Source organism: Gobio gobio (assembly GCF_949357685.1).
Source record: "Gobio gobio genome assembly, chromosome: 16".
Lineage (NCBI taxonomy): Eukaryota > Metazoa > Chordata > Actinopteri > Cypriniformes > Gobionidae > Gobio > Gobio gobio.
The window spans coordinates 43,468,666-43,491,408 of NC_137109.1; the positions used below are offsets into that span (position 1 = coordinate 43,468,666).

General features: G+C 38.5%; 1 protein-coding gene across 6 annotated transcripts in view; it reads left to right on the forward strand.

Moving 5' to 3' along the window:
- The first annotated feature begins 983 nt into the window (after nt 1–983).
- The window catches only part of LOC307140202 (transcription factor COE3), a 120,221-nt gene continuing 98,461 nt past the window's right edge, over nt 984–22,743 (forward strand). The window contains exons 1-4 of one of the 6 annotated variants that reach the window (XM_079839513.1): nt 984–1,715; nt 14,458–14,614; nt 16,881–16,944; nt 19,271–19,326. In XM_079839513.1, coding sequence (XP_079695639.1) covers nt 1,582–1,715; nt 14,458–14,614; nt 16,881–16,944; nt 19,271–19,326 — 411 coding nt within the window. In that variant the 5' untranslated portion in view covers nt 984–1,581. The remainder of the gene's footprint in view (nt 1,716–14,457; nt 14,615–16,880; nt 16,945–19,270; nt 19,327–22,743) is intronic. The other 5 variants (XM_079839515.1, XM_079839512.1, XM_079839514.1 and 2 more) reach the window with 5 other exon arrangements.

Consider the following 22,743-nt stretch of genomic DNA (forward strand, 5'->3'; position numbering starts at 1 on the left):
GATATGCTGGATGGAGTAAATGACTGCATTATGGGGACTGTTTGCGTTAGTCTTAATATTTTTTTTTAGACGAAATTGAGTTTATATATATTTTTTAATTTTTAAATCCAACTGGATCGTTTTGTGACTGTGAGCTCTGGAGGTCTATCTAATAAATATTTAATCAGGCATCATTTGGTGGAATTCAGAATAATGCCAAAGAACACCAAAAACCCTTAATACAATGCGAGTTTTCATAATTCAAAAATTATTTGGGACAGCAAACACATAGGCTAAGACCATTTGCGTGATTACTTTGACCTAAATTATTAAATTAATTGTTCTTAATATAATTGATTTAATTTATTTTATATTTGTATCGCTGTCTGGCTGATGATAATAATATCATGATTATGATTACTATTATTATCATAGTCCATGCAGCTGCATATAACCCTGTGGTTTCTCAAATTGGAATATTTCTTCTAATTCTAGTCAGGACAACTTCATTCAAGTTTTTTTTTCTTCTTCAAAAATTAAAATGTCACTGTTTAATAATAGGTAATGTTTGACAGTGCCTTATCGAATATTATTGCGCTGTGTTATCTGTGGAAACATAATGTTATACTTTACACGTACAGTATGCTCAGGATCCGCATTCACTCGTTTAATATCAAATCATACCGGCGGCACTTTTAGACACATTTGAGTTCTGTAAAACGATATAGTCGATTCTATTTTAATCATGATAGATTCAATGCATCGTGACTGTTCCTGGATATTGAAGGCAAGTGTCAGGTTAAATCTGGAAAGCACGAGACCACTTTTCAGTGGCAGGGCGCTCAGTCCCTCTAACATCAGCTGAGTTTTTGCGGCGAATTTTGAAAATGACGCAAGGGATGACCGCGACCAATCAGAGCTCAGAACGGAGATTGACATGTAAATGACTTTGCCTTTTATGGACAAGTCTCCGCCCTCCTCGAGTCCACGCTTGTCCCCCCCGAGAGCTCTGGAGCCGCGGAACCCGAGAGAAGGTGCGCTCCGCTGGGACGCAGGAGGCATAAAGAGACGGGGAGGGAGGGAATGAGATTTCTTGCTACCCAATCCCTCTTTTCCCCAGGGACAGCAAGCCTTCCCTGGTCCATCCCTCCCTCTTGTTTGGTAATCATTTCATTTTACTCCTTTTTGAAGCAGTCGCCCGTTTTATCCCACTTTTCATTTCACAATCCCGTGCGCGTCTGTTCGCCTTCTTCTTCAGAGCAAGTTCGCGTTCTCCCCTCTTTCTCCCCGCGACGAGAAGGTCTGCTTGATCCCGGCTGATCGTTTCCTTTGAGATGCTCCACAGCTCTTGCCTTCTCTCCACCCTCTTTTAACTAGAGACCGGTTAATCTTGAGTGAACTGAACTTGGGTTTGGAATCTAAAAGAAAGAGGAACACCCAAAGGGATACGGCAGCGCGTCTTTGGATAAGGACCTCTTTCCCCTTGTTGCACTTTGGGGGAAGATTTTTTCCCTTTCAGTTGGTTTTTGTTAATCCAGGTGGTGCAGGAGGATTATTCCACTCGAGCTGGTGTAGAGAGACATCCCCCAGAAGGCGATTTTCATGTTCTCCATCCAGGACGGTCTCCCACGGGGAGCCTTGACCATGAAAGAAGAGCCCCTTACGAGTGGCATGACGCCGGTGCGCTCTTGGATGCAGAGCGCGGGGATACTGGATGCCAACACAGCTGCGCAAAGGTAAACATCACCAACAAGCTCCAAGTTGTTCCTATTCCAAGTAGCCTAGTTGGGCGCGTGAAACGGAGCGTCTGATGCGCGTTAGAGAAAGCGCTTTGCCACACTTCTATGAGTGTTTTGAATTTGCACATGCTCATACGAGGACGTCGCACATAGCACAGTATCCCAGTCAGTTTGTCGGCTGTTATTTAGTTGTAGACATGTTGATGCTGACCGCGCATCGTTAGAAAAAGCACCTCGCTCCGCTCCAGAAAGGCGGACTCTGATTACACTGCCTGTCACACACGAGAAAACATGGTTCTACCTGATTTCTCTGTGGTCGAAAGAGAGCTGGAGATCTTTCAGGTTGTCTTGATGGGAACAATGGTTCATGCCATCTTATTTAGCCACTGTGAAAATGTTGACATTTCGCGTTTCACGTGCATCGCAGGGACCGAGAGCTCCAGTGAGCATCACTGACAACGAGCATAAGTTTATAGTTTGTTTGTAAATAAAATATGCACTACATAGAGCGCTCTTGAAATTGCCTGTAGTTGATTAAAAATGAGCTTAAATTATATAATATAGGATATATCTTATTTACGCGGTACGTTGCAGAATATAACAGGCAAATGCTGAAAGTGGGGGGAAATTAGTTTGTGAGGTTATTGCGTTGTCGTACAAAAACAGTCAAACCGACCATGGCGCTTTTTCCAATAGTGTAATGCAAACCAAAGCAACCATTTGCGCCGGAATCAAAGTTAGTTTTAGAACTGTGAGTTCCTCCGCATATACATTCCCATGGGTTCTAGAGTGATGTTGAAACACCGAGGAAATGTGTGCTGTTCTGTCTCAGCCTTCAAAGAGAGACCTGGGATTTTAAGAAATGCGTAAAGGTTACTCTTAAGTTCACTTGTAGAAGTTTTACGCAGAGTGACAACATTTGTTTGAACATTAAAAAAATTAAAAATAAATAGCGGCTCAAAATGATTATTATATGGGCCGTGATATCATATTAAAACTGTCATAAAAATATAGGAGAAGAGGAAAGAACATCGAGCAACACACCAATTTTGAAAAATAAACTAGGCTGTATTAATGTAGGCTTTTAGAAAACACACGTGTCTTTTTTTTCTTACTCCATAAACGCACATAGAAAACGGTCAAGGACTTAAGGAATACTAAATTTGCTAGTTTAGTGCCATTGATTATTTTTTTAGGGTATTTGAGCTTAATTAAAAACTGTATGTAGGCCTATTTATTTATTATAGCCTATAGCTACATTTCATTTGGCTGCTGCAGGGCCAAACGTGCGGGCTACAATAAATTAACATATAGCCTAAATATGATTTTATGTGATATTTATACTAAATTGAGCAGTGAAATGCAGTTAACGAGACGGGTTGTTATTTTCTGCTGGTGTGTGGAAAAGTGTGCATCCTGAAATCAAAACATTTCGAGGCGTTTTTTAATGTACAAATAATCTTACAGTTCATTAAAACATGTAGCCTACCAAGAGAGATATGCTGCGTTTACATGTTTTAGTGATCCCCTTGAATACGTTCGGAGATAAATCCCCGCGGTATATTAATATTGCATATTGTGAAGGCTGGATAAAGTTGATGTTTCAAACTTACACTGAGGTCAGCTGCCGTGAACAAGTGGCCGAAATCACCTGCCCATTCGCTGCCTTTCATATGCGCTATAGCATGGAAAAGTCGCAAACACCTTGTAGATCACCAGTATTTGCAGTCGAAGCTGTTGATGGTTTACTATGATATTAATAAGAGACAAAAATGCATCTAAGTCTATGGGCATCTAATTACCCTACATGGGATAAACTCACATCTTGAATTATTTATTATGGCAAGAAAAAAAGTCGCATTGCATGTAAGTTACTATGCATATTGCATAGAAAAAGTCGCTATATGCAATAAGAAAAAAGCACGTTTCATGTGCGCTTATTTATTTATTTATTTTTAAATTACGAGATTTATACTAGTTATTTCTCATGCACAGTTATGATAAAGAGCCGTGTGTGCTCACCATATGCAGGGCTGCAGAAAAAGTCATTTGTAAATGTTAATACCAAACAGTTTCCCTTATAATAATAAATAATTTCCTCTAGCCAATTATCAGCCTCATACTCAACACAAAATTCTCCCGCGCTCCTTACAAACGTACAGCATCTTAAACTAAGACTGAAAGATTTAAAAAGGCTACTTAAATGTTTACAACCTTTCTTAATAATAGTTTGTTAAAATCCTCCATTTGTCCTGTATATTAGCCTATATATATATATATATATATGAATGACTGATTTAGTTAACTGTCAGGTAAAATATGCATGCACCTCTTCTTCTGCTTCTACTTTAAATCTATCCTCTTTCTTGCTCTCTCACTATTTTTAATTCACCCTAATGCATATATATATATATATATATATATATATATATATATATATATATATATATATATATATATATATATATATATATATATATATATATATATATATATATATATATATATATATATATATTAGAATTAGTGCTCCATTTAAATCTCAATTATACACTGATGGCAGGATGTCAGTTTTATGAGTGCAGTAAAGGGTGTTCTCATAAGAGACAGCAAAGTGAGTGAATCTAGACAAAAGAAGCAAACGTGAGAGCCTAATTGTATTTGAATCCTTAATGTGATCCTGTAAATAATACCATGTGTTGGCTCTGGTGGTGATAGGTAGGTGTCAAGGGGTGAGCTTGGTAGAAAGTGCAACCTTTTTTTTGGGATTAGTGCTTCCAGAGTAAAAAAGGAAAGTCATTATTCGGACACATTGCAAAAAAAAAAAGTATTCGTGCATGATCCCATTATTATTACCCACATTATTTGAATATCTAACCACATTTCAGACACACAGTGCAAATGTTCATTCCGTGTAAACTTGTTTGGAGTAGGAGTTGGCTGAACAGGTTTGTGATGCTCAGGCAGCTCGGGGGTACGTTTGTGGGGTCCATCTCCCCCCGAGCATTTCTCTCTCTCTCTCTCTTTCGTTCGTTCTCTCTGGGCCTAGGGGTGAGTGAGAGGGCCGCACAGCTGGGGAACAGATTTCGATTGACCCTTTCACCGATTCCGTACCCCTACACTGTAAAACCTGGCAAAGTGAATTATGTCGCCTCTGTTTTGTCCGCTGGGGGAGAGAAGGAGGGGTCAGACTAATGAAGTCCAGACCCCCAGGCTTTGTAAAAAAAATTTAAAATAAAATAAAAAAAGCATTTTCTCTCTGCATCCTCCGGAATTCCCTTGCGTGCTGAAAGAGAGAGAGCAATGGCGGGATACTATTTTTACATGTTGCAAATCCGACCAAATATGCAACAGTGATACCGGACGATGCATAAATGGCACTTGGCCGCTCCAAAAAAGTTGCTCATGCAACATTTAAGCATTCGTAAATACACTCACCGAATCACAAAACGCACAGTTCAAGCTCTGTTCAATCTCAGTTGACGCCTGCATGCCGGAATGTAACAGAGAAACAAGTGTTTTAGAAACAGCTGCCCCATAACATGCTTGCGATTAGCGGCCGGCTGCAGGGCCACCTCGGTAATGACCCCATTAGAAACGTACAGGTGACCAGCTAATGATTTCAGCTGTAGGCCACTAACGATTTTAGAAATGACTGTACGTTTTTAGTTTTTTTTTTAGAATAGTGCGAGCGAGAGAAAGAAACCAGTGCTGTAATTTGTTGTGTGTGTGTGCAGGTCTGGCAGGTGCAGTCGGGCTAAACCTACAGCAAACACGCACAAGTGCAATACTAATAAAACACACACACACAGACCCCACAGTGCAGGGGCAGCACTTCACACACACAGCACAGGCGCTCTCTCAGTCCAGCTGTGGAGAACCATGTGACCAGCGCATTGATCAAGGCATCCAGAGCAGATCAGTTACAATGAGGCCCTGACTAATTTTTCGCTCTCTCGTGACGGAAAGAAAAACAAATATATTGCAATTTGGAGGGATACAATAATCGAAAAGGAATTCAATGTGATTAAAGCATAAAGATGTAACAAATGTAAATACCTGTTTCCTCCATGCACTTGATACACTTCTGCCGCTCTATTCTTTGTCACATGTTCAATTAGAGTGTCCTAATCGCATGAAACATTTGTCTGTAATTTATCCGTCCAGCTCCAGGAAATAACTTCTCACTGTGCAATGGTTTACTTGTCTCGGTGCAATTACGACCAAATTAGAAAATGAGCTGGAAGCGTTTAGCACTGGCTGGTTATACGCTTTTTACGATTAAAGAAGCCGAGTGTTATGTTTCCGACGTGTTGCGGTGACAGTGCCGTCAGCTCTTTGAATTTGTTCGTGCATGTGTGTTCATCTTTACCGTTAGTTACACTGGCTTTATGATTGGCAATCATTGCGTGTACAGTCATTCTTTGCATTTAGACATTAAAAGCTCTTACAAGACCAAAACAGACAAATGTAATTATAGCTAGAGACTTGAATCAGACTTACAGATCATGGTATTATTTTTTACCGGTAAACATGATGAAACCTTTATAGGGCATATCACATGATACACATGTAGAGCATTGCTTTGCATTAAAAAAGGTCTGGATTCATAAAAGAAGCCTACATCCTGTGATGTGTCCTCGTTTTGTCACAGCCGTGCAGCGTTCCACACTGACATCCCATAGCCCACGACAGCGAGCGATAAACAAACGGGGCTGAATTTGATTAGATGTCTAATCTGTGAGTGAGCCGCGAGTCTATTGACTCAGATCATCTCGCGTTGAGAGCCACAATCAGTGAGCAATGATGGCACATCAACCCCTCCGACTGCACGGGCCGTTCTGCAGAGCACCTTCTCTTTGGAGGAATACGTCAAAAGAGGCATTGAGCTAAATATTGCTGGCAAAAGTATGTTTTGTGTGTGTGTGTGTGTGTGTGAAAGAGAGTGCGTTTTCAGTGGCTCATTGTTTTTTTGCGTTTTGTTCAATGCGTTTGTTTGAAACACGTTTAAGTGCTTTTAATTGAATTGAAGTGATTCAATTGGATTGAGATCATTGAAAATCATCAATCAAACAAAAATGATATCTTAATAAATGGATTATTAACGATATTTTTTTTGGGCTTTCAGAACACAAGCATAAACCAGTGTACATATAACCAAACATATAAAAAAAAAAGAAAAATACAGGAAAAGCATTTTTTTTAAAGCAAGTTTTTACTTTAATGTCAGTTTTAAATTATTCAAACATAGGCATTTTTAAAGCCATTTGACTAGATGGGTATAATAACAATCAAATATAATAATTAAATAGAAAAAGTAGTACATTTTTATCACCATCCGATGAGAAATCACTTTTAGAAATGAACCCTCTGATGCATGATGTCCAAAATAAGCCATTTTTTTAAGTTACATGAAGTTACATATAGGTGATAATTTATGACCCCATAATTAGATGTCTTCTTTATATGTAATTATGCTTTTGACCTATGTTGCATTAGATATAATACATATTATTTCTCTATTTTTAATAATTCATGCATCAGAGGTTAAGGTAACACAGTCAAGAACAGAGAGGCATGTTAAGATACTGTCTGCTTTCCGGATGTCTGTAAAGTGTTAGTATTTGTGTGTGTGTGTGTGTGTGTGTGTGTGTGAATAAAACGGCGAGCAGGCGGTGGCAGTGATGCAGGCAGCTGGTGATGTATGTGCCAGCTTATCGCTGGAAGACGTGACAGACAGGCCGTTTGTGTTTGTGTGGCAATAGAAATCATGGAGAAATGACAGGCCTTTCTTTATGCAAAGATCCTCTCCGACACGTTTGCTTTGACTTACGGCCACCCGTTACTGTGCAGCGGTGACAAATGCCTCTATTACTCTCTGCACTCTGTCATTCCAGGAAGGTTTTCCTATGATTCCACGTCGTAACATCCAATTAGCGATAAAGAAACAAAGATGCCGACTATCCATAAACGCAATCAGCACATCTGGCGCGGCGCTTTCACCTCAGATAACAGCCATGTAAAATACAAATTTTTATACTTTAGGGGGATCTAAACTGCCCATTTTGACAATTTACAATGCGCAAGGCTTGTGTTGAACAATTAAATCACCACATACTTGAGTCGAGAGAGAATAAGAGCTACAGGGATGACTTCGCAACAGGCCAAGGGAACCAAAAAAAGAAAAAAAGAAAAGAAAAAAAGGCCTGGTTTGACCACAAGTGGGATTTGGATTTCAAAACAGCCTCTTCTCCTCTCTCTCTTCCTATTTTCGTTCTGTTTCTGCTCTCCACTAATCCCAATATGCTGCCCGTGCTCCTACAGCGCTTTAGTCCTCAACTCATTAAATCTTATTACACAGCTAATAAGCGCTAACCAAACATACCGCTGCCATGCTGACTGCCCGCTGCCGCCGCCCCCCCCAACACTGCACGCACACACACACACTCATAAACATAGGCAAATGTATGCCACAGTAATTGTCTCTTTCTGCATAAATTACTCCATGTAAACATAGAGTATGTGCATATCTTAGTATCCACCATCCTCAAAATACTTTCAAAAGCAGGCATGCTCTGGTTCTCAGCTTCCTTCATTCTCATTCGGTCTGTTTTGGACATTTATTAGAGTAAAGGTCAAATTAAATATGATTCCCTTATGTTGGTTAATTTAGAGTATGATCTCCCATTGCAGATCTCTGATGAAGGCGACCAAATCTCAGCTGATACCTGGAACCTTTTTTTTTTTTTTTTGATGATGATGAGACCTATTTGTGAGGGAAACTGGTTCTGAGACCTTTCTGAAAGGATGGAAGCAACAAAAGAGCACAAGAAATTCTTAAAAAAAAAAAGTGAGAATGAGGAAGGAAGAGAGCAAGAGAGAGAGAGAGAGAGAGAGAGAGAGAACGAGATTTACGTTTACTTGTTGGATCAGCACGTTGGCGCACAGCCAGGGCAGAGATGATTTTTCCGCGTCACATTTGTATAAACAGAGCGCTGCTGTACGGCTCATTAGTTCGATAGTGAGAGAGAGAGACGAGCTGTAGTTAAAGACTTCCCTTTGTCACAGTCCATCACAGGCGTGATTAATGTCACCAAGATGTGGGGCTGAGTCCGTGATGCCACACATATGCCACACACACACACTACATATGTCATATATAGTTTAGCAGGCGGTTTAACAGACACCTCATGGAAAAATAAGTAAAATACTGGCTGATGCAGTCAATACAAAATTCATACACTGCCGTTTTTGAAAGAGACGAATACATTTATTCAGTAAGGATGCATTCAATTGATCAGAAGTGACAGTGAAGAAGTTTTTAACGTTACAACAGGTTTCTATTTCAAATAAAGGCTGTTCTTTTAAACATTCTGTTCATCAAAGTATCCTGAGGGGAAGAATTTATTAAGTTTTCCACAAAAATAATAAGCAGCACATTGATAATGATAAATGTCTCTTCAGCACCAAATCAGCATATTAGAATGATTTCTGAAGGGTCGTGATGCTGAAAATCACAGGAATAAATTACATTTGAAAGGATATTAAAATAGAAATAGTTTTTGATCAAATAAATGCAGCTTTAGTGAGCATAAGATACTTCTTTCAGAACATTAAACATTTTACCGACCCCAAACGAAGTGTAGTGTTTTAGATAACATGAAATCCAAATCAATTTTCATTTTGGGGGCTGAAGAGACCCCATGATTAAAATGTACAAATAATAATAGTAATTTTTTATTCATTTAATGTGGTCTTCTGAGCCCTGACCTAATCAAAAGCCAGATATTAAATTGGTTATAGTGGTATTACATTTTTCTACAATGTAATGAAAGTGGTTCTTTTCCATTACATTGCAAAAAAATATAATAAAACAAATTTAAATTAACACTTGGCAGGAGTGAACTACTACAGTGTGGATACCATCAGGAAATCTTAGGGTACGTTTACATGACAACGGTATACTAAAAACGGAAAAATGTTTTCCGGTAACACTTGATTTTACTTGTTACACGTTACATGTACTCACCATTGTAATACCAGTAAATTATGCATAATTACATGCAACTAACCCTCAACCAAATCCTAATCCTCCCTAACCATATAGTAAGTACTTAAATATATAATTACTATGTAACAATGACACCTTAAAATAAAGTGGAACCTGTTTTTCCTTTCCAACGTTGACGAAACGATCCCCGTACACACAACTAAAAACGCTGTATTCTGCTGCCAGGCCAGTAGTTGTCACTCTGTAAAGAAACACTATGTGCCCTATAGACTGAATATGGAATACACATGTGCGGATTGTCACTGTTTTCACAAATTCGTGGTTTTGTAGTTTAAACGGAGACGATAACGGTATCGTTTTTTAAAAAGCCCCCAAACGCCATTTTTTGTGACATTTTTCGTGCAGGACTTTTAAAATATGTTATCAAATGCATTACTTCAATGTTCAGCATGCATCTTTAATAATGCTTAACAACTTTTTCGACCTCCAAAACATTGCTGTAATCTAAGCCACATTGGCGGGAAAAATAGTAATAACCAATAACGTAGCCAAACATGTAACGATCCAATCATATCCTGATAGCTAATATCAAGTACCGCTCTGCATTATTTGACCAAATATTCAGTTTTACTCTGAAAAACGGCACGTTGTTGGAGTTAAATGTGTTGTAAATGACATATTTAGTGTAATTCGCCACTGGTTCCCTCAGGATTTTCCTATGGTGTTTTATAATGGGGGTTTTCAATTTATGAGTAAAATAAGGACTGTGGTAAACATAACTTGATGATACTTGGACGTAGTTACTATTAGAAACATGCGTTTATAAAATAAACACAACATCTTCAAAATTCAAATTTTCGATAAAACGTCCAAGTATCGTCAACTTATGTTTACCACAGACCTTATTTTAAATGTAAACAAAAAAATCCCATTGGGAAAGCTTGAGGGAACCACTGGAAAATTAGCCTTCCGGGTTTTGACGTCATCCCTGCACCATGTTTTCTTTAACATTTTAATCTTAAACAATTTGATGTATCATTATTTTGCTATTTTATTGAGACGTACATGTGAAGGCACACACACACACACACACACGTCATCTAACTCCTCGATATCTCAGCATAACCTGCTGCATCCTGTGTATTGACAGTTTCCTCTCCTCTGCATGTTCATTAGCAGAGGATTTCAGAGTTTGACTCTATGTGCTTAGTATCTATTTCCCTCAAGTGTTCAGGCCCTTGAGCTGCGAGGATCTTAGCCCGGGGTTACTTTTTTCATTTAACATAATTAGACTTTGCTGTATCGCATTAAGCCTGCAGTATGCAAAGGGCCGCAGACTGCACCGACTGCCACTGCATAAAGAAAGACGGCGCTCTTGTATTCTGAAATGTCATCATTACAAACCCTTCAGCTCCCGCTATGAGTGGTTTATTGTTAAAGAGGTTCTGTGAGACCGTATTTATTGATTCAAATAAAAGTCGTCAAGTGGAGGGTGTTTTTACGTCCAGAATTGTGTCAGAACTGTGGTTGTTTCTGGCCTGCGTGCTTTTTTCCCTTTTATTTCTCTCTGCTCTGTGACGAGAAGATGTCAAACAGTGTGTTTAACAGAGACCGTCGTGAGACCGCGCGCTGTAGCCGTCCGTTAGCGACTGATTTACACAGCTCCTGCTGTCTATGTGTGTGTGTTTGTCACCTCGATGGCAGTTATTTCAATACGGAGCGAGTGAGAGCCGTCCAATCGTGCCTGCCTCTGACTCAGAACTGCTGGAGTGGATATGGCAGCAATCAACATAATTAAAATAATAACACTAACAAGCTTTCCGAGTCGATCGTTTCCTGCACGTAAAGATCCGTGCTTTGCGAGAGTGTGCGGGAACGCTGTCTCTCTCCTTCACCCCATCAGAAACATGACGCCTGGCTTTGTAACCGAGCTGGTGGGGTAATGGAGAGGAGCTCATGATGCAATGCGTGTGTGTGTGTGTGTATGTGTGTATGTTTAAGTGTGATGCTGTTTTTTCCTTTTTTCTTTATCTCCCCCACAAATGTGTCATTTTGTGATTCTGTCTTCCAATGTGAAGGTGATAATTTGTGTTTACATGTGCTTGTGCAGATGCAGGATTTGCCCAGACTGTTGACGTATCCTGTTGTGCGATATATTTATTCCGAAACATATATATATATATATATATATATATATATATATATATATATATATATATATATATATATATATATATATATATATATATATATATATATATATATATATATATATATATATATATATATATATATATATATATCATAATAATTAAAAAAGCAAATCCGATCTTTAAAGAACCCTTATCTTACCTTATCTACCCTTATTATTTTCTATTTCTTTTTGGTATTGCATTTAGAGGGCATCTGTCAGACTTAGCACCGCCCTGACCAGTCAGACTGCTAAAGATCTTCACTGCGAATCAATTACTACAGATGAAGAAGATCATATTTCCCATTTACGTTGAAGTCATCCGCTTTAAAAGGGCTCCTCCCAGAATCCCCCTCCCACAGCCTCTTCTGTGAAAGCTGCTTTTGCCTTCAGTGTAGTAACTTCAACTTCACGAATGAGATTTCACCAGGCTCGGATACAAATGAAGCATTAAGCCCTGGTAATAGTACTGGGGAGGGGTCAGGCTTTATTAATGTCCTATCAGGGGAATATCTCAACGAGCGGAGACAGAGAGCAGGCCGCTTTCCAAAACACTGGCTCCCCACCCCGATCTCAGCAGATGAACAAATATTTATGCATGAGCATATTTTTGAGATTCAAATGCATTTCGGCCCACCTCGTCAGGGTAACGAGTAAATAATGAACAGACTTAACAATGACAGCTGCAATTTATGTATGCGAACACTACGCGCTTTTTCATTTAATGATTTAGGGAATTATAAATATTATGGGGCACTTGTTTTGACTTAAAGTTGGTTTATAAAAAAGAAGTCTGCTATGCTCACGAAAGCTGCATTTATTTGATCAAGAATACACTAATACTAAATAATACCACACAGTAAATAATACTATAATATTGTGCCATGTTACAATTTTTTACGACCCCCGTTCATCTTCGGAACACAAATGAAGATATTTTTGTTGAAATCCGATGGCTCAGTGAGGCCTGCATAGCCAGCAATGATATTTCCTCTCTCAAGATCCATTAATGTACTAAAAACATATTTAAATCAGTTCATGTGAGTACAGTGGTTCAATATTAATATTATAAAGCGACGAGAATATTTTTGGTGCGCCAAAAAAAACAAAATTACGACTGATATAGTGATGGCCGATTTCAAAACACTGCTTCATGAAGCTTCGGAGCGTATCGAATCAGCGAGTCAAATCATGATTCCCAAACCGCCAAACTGCTGAAATCACGTGACTTTGGCGAACCGCTGATTCGATACGCTGATTCATAACGCTCCGAAGCTTCACGAACGAAGGTCTTACGGGTGTGGAACGGCATGAGGGTGAGTAATAAATGACATTATTTTCATTTTTGGGTGAACTAACCCTTTAAGTAAAATACGTTTGGACCGGGATTTTCTGTTTGGCAACCAATGGTTGATGCGTTCAGGAAACCTGTTTGAAAAAAGTCCTTATTTTTGGTGATACTATTTGGTACATCACCTTTAACATACATAAATACATTTTTATTCATAATTATATTATTATAATGAAACTATAATATTTTAATACATGTCAAATTTCTTTGTTAAAATGTAATGTGGGAAAAGTGTAGGAGTTAGACTTGAGTGCTTGATGTCAGTTTCTGCTCGAGGGAAGGGATGCATGCATTACCACCCTATTAAAAATACAGACAACCTTCATTTTAATCTTCCTCCCTTTACTTCAGGCCTTCATCTCTCTCTGAGGACCACGTGTCCACTGATCCAGGTATGGAAAGATGATCAGTGCTTGTGTCAGTGGACCAGGGCTGAGGGTTTGATTGATAGGTGGACGTGTAGGGTTGGCGTAGAGGTGCGGGCCTCCTCCTCTCGGGCTGCGCGAGGATCCTCGGTCTCTGTCAGTCCGTCGTTTGCCACGCGTTCTAATCGATGCTCAAGTGCGCGAGTCAGGATGGAGTCTTCTATCGGCTGGACCCTAGGGAGGCCCGAGCAGCTTTGACTGACAGGTCAGGGAAAGAGGAACGCAGCAGTTGCCAAGGCGAGCCGTACCCAGTAGCGATTGGCAGCCACAAAGGCAGACGGTGCCTTCTGGGGTCCCGCTCCATGCCAGATTCCAATTGTTGAGGTGGCAGAGCAGAGAGAGGCAGACAATAGAGTTCATGGCACACACAGGGCATGAGAAAACAAGCCAAATATCTCTCTTCTAACCCCTCTCAGTTATGTCCTGTTATCTCTCTTTGTAACAGCTTTAATTTCCTGTCTTTTATCATTTTATGAATTTAGATTTGGGATTGTCGAACAAGTATACATGGGACTCTGCATATTCCCATGTAGAAAAATGTTGCGATTCACATGCAGATCTTAAAAATGTTGACGTCGCGGGGACTTTTCGACAACACAGCATTATATATTTATGTGATATTATTTGTGAAAGTTCATGTGAAACTGCCATTTCATCTTTCTGCAAGCTCATATTTTCGAGTGATTATTTGGGTTACAGTACATTAATCTCTCTGTCTCTTTCTCTCCATCTCTCTCTCTCTCTCTCTCTCTCTCTTGTAGTGGTGTGGGTTTGGCAAGAGCCCATTATGAGAAGCAGCCTCCCTCAAACCTGCGCAAGTCAAACTTCTTCCACTTTGTGCTGGCCCTGTATGACCGGCAGGGACAGCCCGTCGAGATCGAGAGAACCTCCTACGTGGACTTTGTGGAAAAAGACAAAGTAAGCACTCTGTCACTAATAGACACCACCCCACAACGCAACAGGGTTTGTGATATGCTGGGGTGCTGCTTATTGAACTTAGAGAACATGCTAGGAATGTTCTGTATGCTGTAATTGTTTTTAGATGCATTTTTTAGTAAAGAAAAAAAATGTTGCTAGAATAAAACCTTGAAATTATTCTGATAAAGCCGAAAAACCTCAAATGTGAGACATAAAGATTTGATGTCATCTCACACTTTGATTAGTTTTATTTTTATTGTTGCATAGGTCAAAATCATTGTTTATTGTGTTTTTTGTACACTCTACAAAATGTATATATATATACAAAAATATATATATATATATATATATATATATATATATATATATAAATATATACATGTATGTGTGTGTGTTAATACAGTTTTTTATCACTGGTTATTAAAAAAAAAAAATTAATAAACATTTTCCACTACTAGTAACTATATAAAGTAAGTACATATAGTTTATTATTATTCAGTATTCAGGATTATTCTCAGTACTTAAATGTATACCTACACTGTAACAAGGACACTTCAAATGAAAATGTAACCAAGTTAAGTTTTTTTTAATAAAAATAAATAAATAAATACTTTTTTGATCATATACATTTATCATTGGAAATTATTATCCTGTGTTTCGAACGCATCCTTCCAAGATGCTTATTATATGTTAATCTAAATAATCAGTTTATAAAACTACACCAACAACTTCCTTAACAATTCCCAAACCCTCTGGAACAATGTTTCATGTTTACACAAATTTTTTAAAATGTGTGTATAAGTGAGATCTAATTTCAGGGCTTCACACTCACATGATCTCACAGGCAGTATTGTGATTCTCAATACCAAATAATACATCTAGGGGGCAGCAATGAGACCACTTTTTTCATTAAGTATTAACAATATTTATATAAAATGTTCCTATTAACATTAAAACTTAATTTCTTTTAAATTAAATAAACTATAAAATATCCAGTTTTATAAGAAAACACTGTGTTTAGCTGATTTTTACTGCACATGATTTCATTCTTCTTCTGAGTCTGATTCTCAGTCGTGTGTTTGTACCTGCTAGCCCTGCGGTGTGTGTCGGAGGGTAGTCCTGCTCACCCCCGCGGTGTGTGTGTCGGTGGGTTGTTCTCAGTAAAAGGTTACAGAGAACAGCTCCGCCCACAGTCATGTGGGACGGGGTCCAGCTGGCACGGTCAGCGCTCTGTCCTCGCTGTCCGTTCACCTCCGCCATAACCCCCGCCCAGCATCCCTCCCCACACACTCCTCCACTCCACCCTGGGTCGCTGCCAAGACGCTACCACTAAACTTGGCAGTGAGGAGATAGAGAAAGTCTGACGACATGTGTGGGTGTGTCGTGTTCCTGCGTCTCATTGGATTGATGTTACATCAGGGGGAAATAACTCACCTGAAGCCTGGATGTGATGCTTAAATGTAAACCTCACACGATCTCGGCCCAAAGAGTGAAATCAAACTAGGCTCACGTTTGGATGGCCTGCAGTTCTTGTGCTGCGATTTCGAAATGACTTTGGAGTGAATGATTTTGATAGTCTCAACAAAGACTTGAAGTGAGCCTTAAAATGAAGTCAGTAAGATAAAAAAAAGGCATTGACATTTACATTTTCTATTCCAAAAAAATGCTGTTCTGTTGAACTTTCTATTAATCAAAGAATCCTGAAAAAAAGATCATGGTTTCCACAAGAATATTAGACGGCACAATTGTTTTCAATACTTATAATAATAAGATAAGTCACTGAAGACTGGAGTAATGATGCTGAAAATTCAGCTTTGCCAAATTACATTGAAAATAGAAAATAGTTATTTTTAATTAATATGTCACAATATTACTGTTTTTAATTTATTTATTGTTCAAAAAAATACAGTGAACATTAAGAATTAAAAACAATAAAAACATTAGAAAATCTTACCGACCCCAAACTGTGAACTGGTACCCTATACAAGTAACTACAGAGAAGAATGAATTGCTAAAACTGCATAAATAAACATCTAGTTGTGAATGTATTCTTATTTATTTGTAGTTTTTGTTAATTATGGTTGCCACTGTGACAGTGATTTCATAAGTCATTACCAGCAGCTTGACATTCACAATTCAGATCTGAAGGTCATTGATGGTGAATGCTTTAATAAATGACCCCAATAAGCACGTACAGTATGTATAATTATGTTAGTTTTTTTTTTGATTCTCATACATTGTCCGACTTGCTTTTGTGTTTTTTTAGGAATACAATGGCGAGAAGACCAACAATGGCATCCACTACAGGTTACAGCTTCTCTACAGCAACGGTGAGACCCATACCGCTCCTCCGAACCCTTTCCATAACCCATCAATAACAAAGACATATTGCGAGGCAGAGTGGGGCCAACTGTAAACGATATGTAACCACAATCATGCAACATGTCTCATCACATCTGGGAGAGTATTTGAGAGCCCCATCTGTTTATCCTGAGAGGAGTTCATGCTGTTGAACACATTTGCCACCCTTTCACAGTTTACGCTCATGTCTAATGTCATTCCACGCTACTCACCCACACAGACACGTCAAACATGGTCTCATTTGAGCTCTTAGTTCTTAGTAAGTTACACACTGACTTACTACAACTGTTAGAGCAGGTATGATGTTACACTTTTATATATATATATATATGTGTATTTATTAGGTGTCCTTAACTACTATGTACTTATTGTGTTCATATTATATTACAAAACACTTTTGCTGATATTGAGGTGGGATGCAGGAAAAGTTAGGGACAGGTGTGGAGGGTTTAAGGGTAGGGTTAGGTGTCAACAGTGTAATTATAAATGTAACTGCAGAAATTCATTGCAGATGTAATTACATGCAGGTCATTTTTAAAATGTAAGTACAATGTAAAAACATGTATGTACACAATAGACTTGGTCTGCATTTCTGGGAACGCCCACAAAAACGTCATATTCGCCATATGCCGTGGGGGAAAACAAGCCTTGTTAGATGCTTTATCTTTACTCTTTTTAATGATTACGATTTATTTTTGCTTGGTGCAGTCCCGAAAAGTTGCCATGTGGCGTTCTGAACCTATAGTAAGTTATCTGAAGTTTTAGAGTAAAGATAAAGCGTCTAACAAGGTCTACGTGCATTCATTCTAATGGCTTGTTTTCCCCCACGGCATATGCCGGATATGACGTTTTTTGTGGGCGTTCCCAGTAATGCCGACCAAGTCTATAAGTGCATTGTATCAAATTATTAATTTAAATGTTACGTACATAGTAGTTAAGGCCACCTAATATAAAGTGGGTCCTCCAGTTCTTTTAAATTGTAATAATATTTCACAATACTGCTATTTTTACTGTATTTTCGATCAAATAAATGTAGCCTTGGTGAACATAAGAGACTTTCAAAAACTGGCATTATATACAGTACATGCTTGCATAATATATGCAAAAGTTAAGTAGGTGTTTTTTAAGAACAACTTATTGACCTACAGAGACCTACTTACTTTAAAGTGACTTTCATTGATATCTGTATATTAAACAGTGTTACATTATTCAATGCTTAACAGATCGTCACATATAATTTACATTTTTGGGTGATAATTCATGTTATCATTTAACCTCATGTTGTTTCAAACCTGTATGATTTTCTTTCTTCTGTCGACCTCAAAAGGAGAAATGCTGGTTGAGTTTTGTAGTTAAAATGAATGAGGACTGAAGTTTTCAAGCTTCAAAAAGGATGAAATAGCTCCATAAAAGTATCATAGAATAATATTTCAGGTCTTCTGAATCCATGCGATAGCTTTGCCATTTATGAGAGAAGTAGCCATATCCAGTTCATGAACAAATAATAATTTTGAGTTGGATCTTTTCAATAAATCTGTTCATCCTTTTCACAAAACAAGACTGATTCATTCATGAATCGGACTGATGCATTCAATTCGGGTTTGGAACGGCATTAGGGTGAATAAATTAAGTCAAATATTCCTTTAATGTACATTTAAATAGTTAGAAATGCCACCGTGAAATATCTGAAAGTTATTATAAAGTTTGACTCAACATATATGCTATAAGAAAAGTCAGAACCAAAGACTCAAACAAGACTCCTGCTCTCCTTAGCGTAATGCTAACAGCTAGTGATGAGTGATTTGTCTGTAGATGTGGATTCTCTGTCATCCACCAGCACAGAGACAGCACGGCAAGAGAAAAGCAAGCTCTCACACTTTAAGGCGGGAAGATCATAAATAATAGAAAAACTGAGGCGAGTTTGTTTTTGCTTAGAAGCATTAGCGGAACAGCTCAGTCAGCACGACAAACATAACAGAATGTGCATAAACGTACTGTAGGGAAAAGAATAATAAAACAAATTAATTTCCGAGATTTTTATAAGAAATGAGCCCCTTTATGTCGACTTTTCAAAACAATTGGGCTTTGCGTTTGGGGCTGGCTTTCTGTTTTGTTTACTCAAAGAGCCTTTTAATTTGAACACACACTTGATTCTACAAGTATTTGTGTTGAAATATGGCACATTCGTTTTTTTTATTATGCAACCGAGCATGATATGCAGAGCATATGAGAACACTTTTGGGTCTGAGATGCATGTTTTTGTGTCTAATATATTTATTCCATTTAAACTCGCAGGTATCAGGACAGAACAGGATCTGTACGTTCGATTAATAGACTCCATGACTAAACAGGTAAGTACTTTTTGAGTTTATTTTCAATGTTTTTTCTTTGTTTTGTTGAATTTCTCACCACTCTGAAAGTTGCACAGTAAAGTTTACAAAAAGTAAATGTCATCAGATAACGAGTTAATAACTCAAATTAATTAACAAATTATATTATAAAACATGAATAATTCAACTACTATAAGTATATCCAACCTTACCCAGATACATACACACTCAAGTTAAGTATATAGCAAATCTCAACTTCTTGATTGTTATATTGTCGATTAATGTAAACTATATTAGCACCCGATTTATTAAAAGTTGGATATATACTGTAGTACATCCTACTTTTACCTGCGGACATATAGTAAACTCACATAAAGTAACATATCCTCTATAGCAAATCTTGGCTGCGTGATTGGTTATATCATTGCAAAACTCTATTATCACACAGCTCTCTATATAAAGTTGTATATAATAATATATTTATATAGTGCTTTTCTCTGCACTCACATCACATCTCCTCAACCACCACCAATGTGCAGCATCCACCTGGAAATATCGCCAGAATGCCCACCACACACCAGCTTATTGGTGGAAAGGAGACCAATAAGAGTGATAAAGCCAAAATATATATGGGTTTAAAAGGAGGCCATGATGGATAGAAGTCAATGGGCAAATTTGAACAGGATTCGGTTACACCCCTATTCTTTTTTGAAGGACATCCTGGATACATACAGTACATTCATGTAAAGCAATATATAGTCTAGTATAAAGCAAATCTCAACTGCCATATATTTTTATTTAGTCGCAAAATGTAACTATATTGTTTATATAAAGTTAGATAAGTATGTTTATCTGCATATATTCCCGTAAAGCGATAAATACTATATAACAAATCTCAACTTCTTGATTGATGGTATTGTCGCAAAATGCATATTATATTAAAGCCCAGCTCTAATCTGCTAAATGCGACTATAAGGCACGGAGATATTATACACATAAACATCATGATTTTTTAAAAAGTAAAGCTGCTTTGAAACAACGTCTATTGTAAAAAGGGATATGCATATGCATTTGCATGTGATATGGACCCCGTTAGAGATGCCTCTTACACCACAGACTTTTTCACCTTCGTTCCGTTGTGAAATGGACCAGACTTCAACCCCCTCTGGTCTTCGTATGGCCTATCCTTTCCCCAGCCCAGCAGGTCCCACTGTCACTGCGTGTCAGCCTGTCTCAGATCAATATGGCAACCAGTTCCTCGACAAAGCATCAACCCCGGAGACCAATCAATAGGCCTTAATGTAGCTGCAGAGCCGACACGCTGGAGACAATAATCCTCCCGACGACAAAAAAGGGCTGTAGCTGTGCGAGCCCGTAAAATCCTTCCCCCCTACCCGCGCACGAAGCCTTTACATATGTGCATCAACAGCGAAGCTGCAAATATCGATTGACAATGGGCACGTTTTTTTCTTCTAATTGAGAATACGAGGGAGAAGGATCTCGGTTGAGCTACGCTGCCTCCGATTTAAACATTTCCCCAAAAATTAATTTTGCAAAATAGCTTTGTTCTACTAATCAAATTATTTCTTGTAAGGCGAGATGAGTTAATTAAAGTACCAGGAAAGAGTGTGTTTGGAGTTCATGGAAGAGTTGTAACACTACTCCATATCACTGGAGTCAGACGTGCTTGAAGACCCGGGGTGGGGCCACTACTATGGCGCCAGCGATGTGAATCAAGAACGATGATATATAAATATCGACCCGATCCACCTCCCAACCCCCTCCAATACCAAATCCCCTCCCCCTTTGACAAAATTGGAGGATGGTGATGAAGAGGAAGAGACTTTCATAGGCAGCGGAGAGAAAGATCAATAATGTAGAAGTGGTCGTTATCCTAAAAGTATTGTTCCCTAGGGCGTTGGGTCAACCCTGTCTGGCCGACTGACCAGAGTCGAGTAAGATGGAGGATAGTTTGAGGTGGATTGTGTTTTGCGTTCCTTATGTGTGAGTGTGTGTGTTTATATGATGGATTCGTCTTTACCGGTGATTGGGATGAGGTCTGGTTGGAAGGGGGGTGAGTCTCTTAACTTCCTTGATATGCCCCGATCATCCGTCATTCAGGCCAGGCATGACAGCCCGATGACGGATGCCTGGGAGGAGGCCTCTCTTTCGGGGCCTGGCTGGCCATCTGGCTGCTTGGGTTGGATGCTGATGGGGAGAACGGGAAGATTGTTACTCCACATGAGCCCCAGCAGAGTCTGGATCCCCCTCAGATCGCCGCATACGTCCAACCGCCGATGACCAGATTTAGCTCTTAGCATATGTTAAAGTTGTCAGCATGCTTCGAACCAAAAACATGACTAATGACCAGGTGTCAGCATCCTAAACATTTATCTTGAGCAATCTCTGGTTTCAGGATGAGCTAAAGGAGGACTCGGCCAATTCTCAAAACGACTTTTAAAAAGTAATCATTTTAGTGAGTACTATCCTCCAAACCTACCACTCAAAAGTACATTTTTCAATAAATACTTTTATTCAGCAAGGGTTCAACTGATCAAAAACTGACTCTAAAAGGCAAAAGTTTTCTATTGCAAATAAATGTTCGTCTTTTGAACTTTCCATTCAAAGTGTCTGGAGAGCATGTATCATGGTCTCCACAAAAATATTAAGAAGCACAACTGTTTTCAGCATTGATAATAATGAGAAATGTTTCTTAACTACATTAGTTACTAATACTGAACTAATATTGAACTGCACTTCTACAGCATCTATTAATCTTTGTAACATTTAATAATGTATTATTAAAATCAAAAGTTGTATTTGTTAACATTATTTAAGCATCAAATCAGCGTATTAGAATGATTTGAAGGATCATGTGTAGGGATGGGTATCGAGAACCGGTTCCATTTTAGAACCGGTTCCAAATTGCCCAGAACCGGTGATTCGATAAGAAACGCGCATTTCGATTCCGCTTATCGGTTACTGTGCGCGCATATTTTATTGTGATTTTTAACCGCTGCACACACACACAAACGCGATCGCTGTTTTCTGTGCTGCACACACACACACACACACACACACATGCACAGAACGAACGGCTTCTCATAGTGAATGAATAGTGCGTGATAATGAACTGAGTTCTCTCCTCGTCTTTTTGCACAGCACGCGAATGGACAAATGCACACAAAAATGTCAAAATACTCTCGTAAACACAGTCGGTTATGTCGTTGACGGCAGATTTTCTTGATGCCGTCTCTATGATAACGTTAATCAAACAACAAAAGACGAGAGAATTGACTTGCTGTTCTAGGCAGAATAACTTTTAACTATATTTGTAATGCATAGCCTATATTTTATCAATAAAGTGCAGTGTTATTTTACATTTGATTACAGTTTTGGTAGCCTACCTACCTGAAAATGTTTATTTAAATCCTTTCT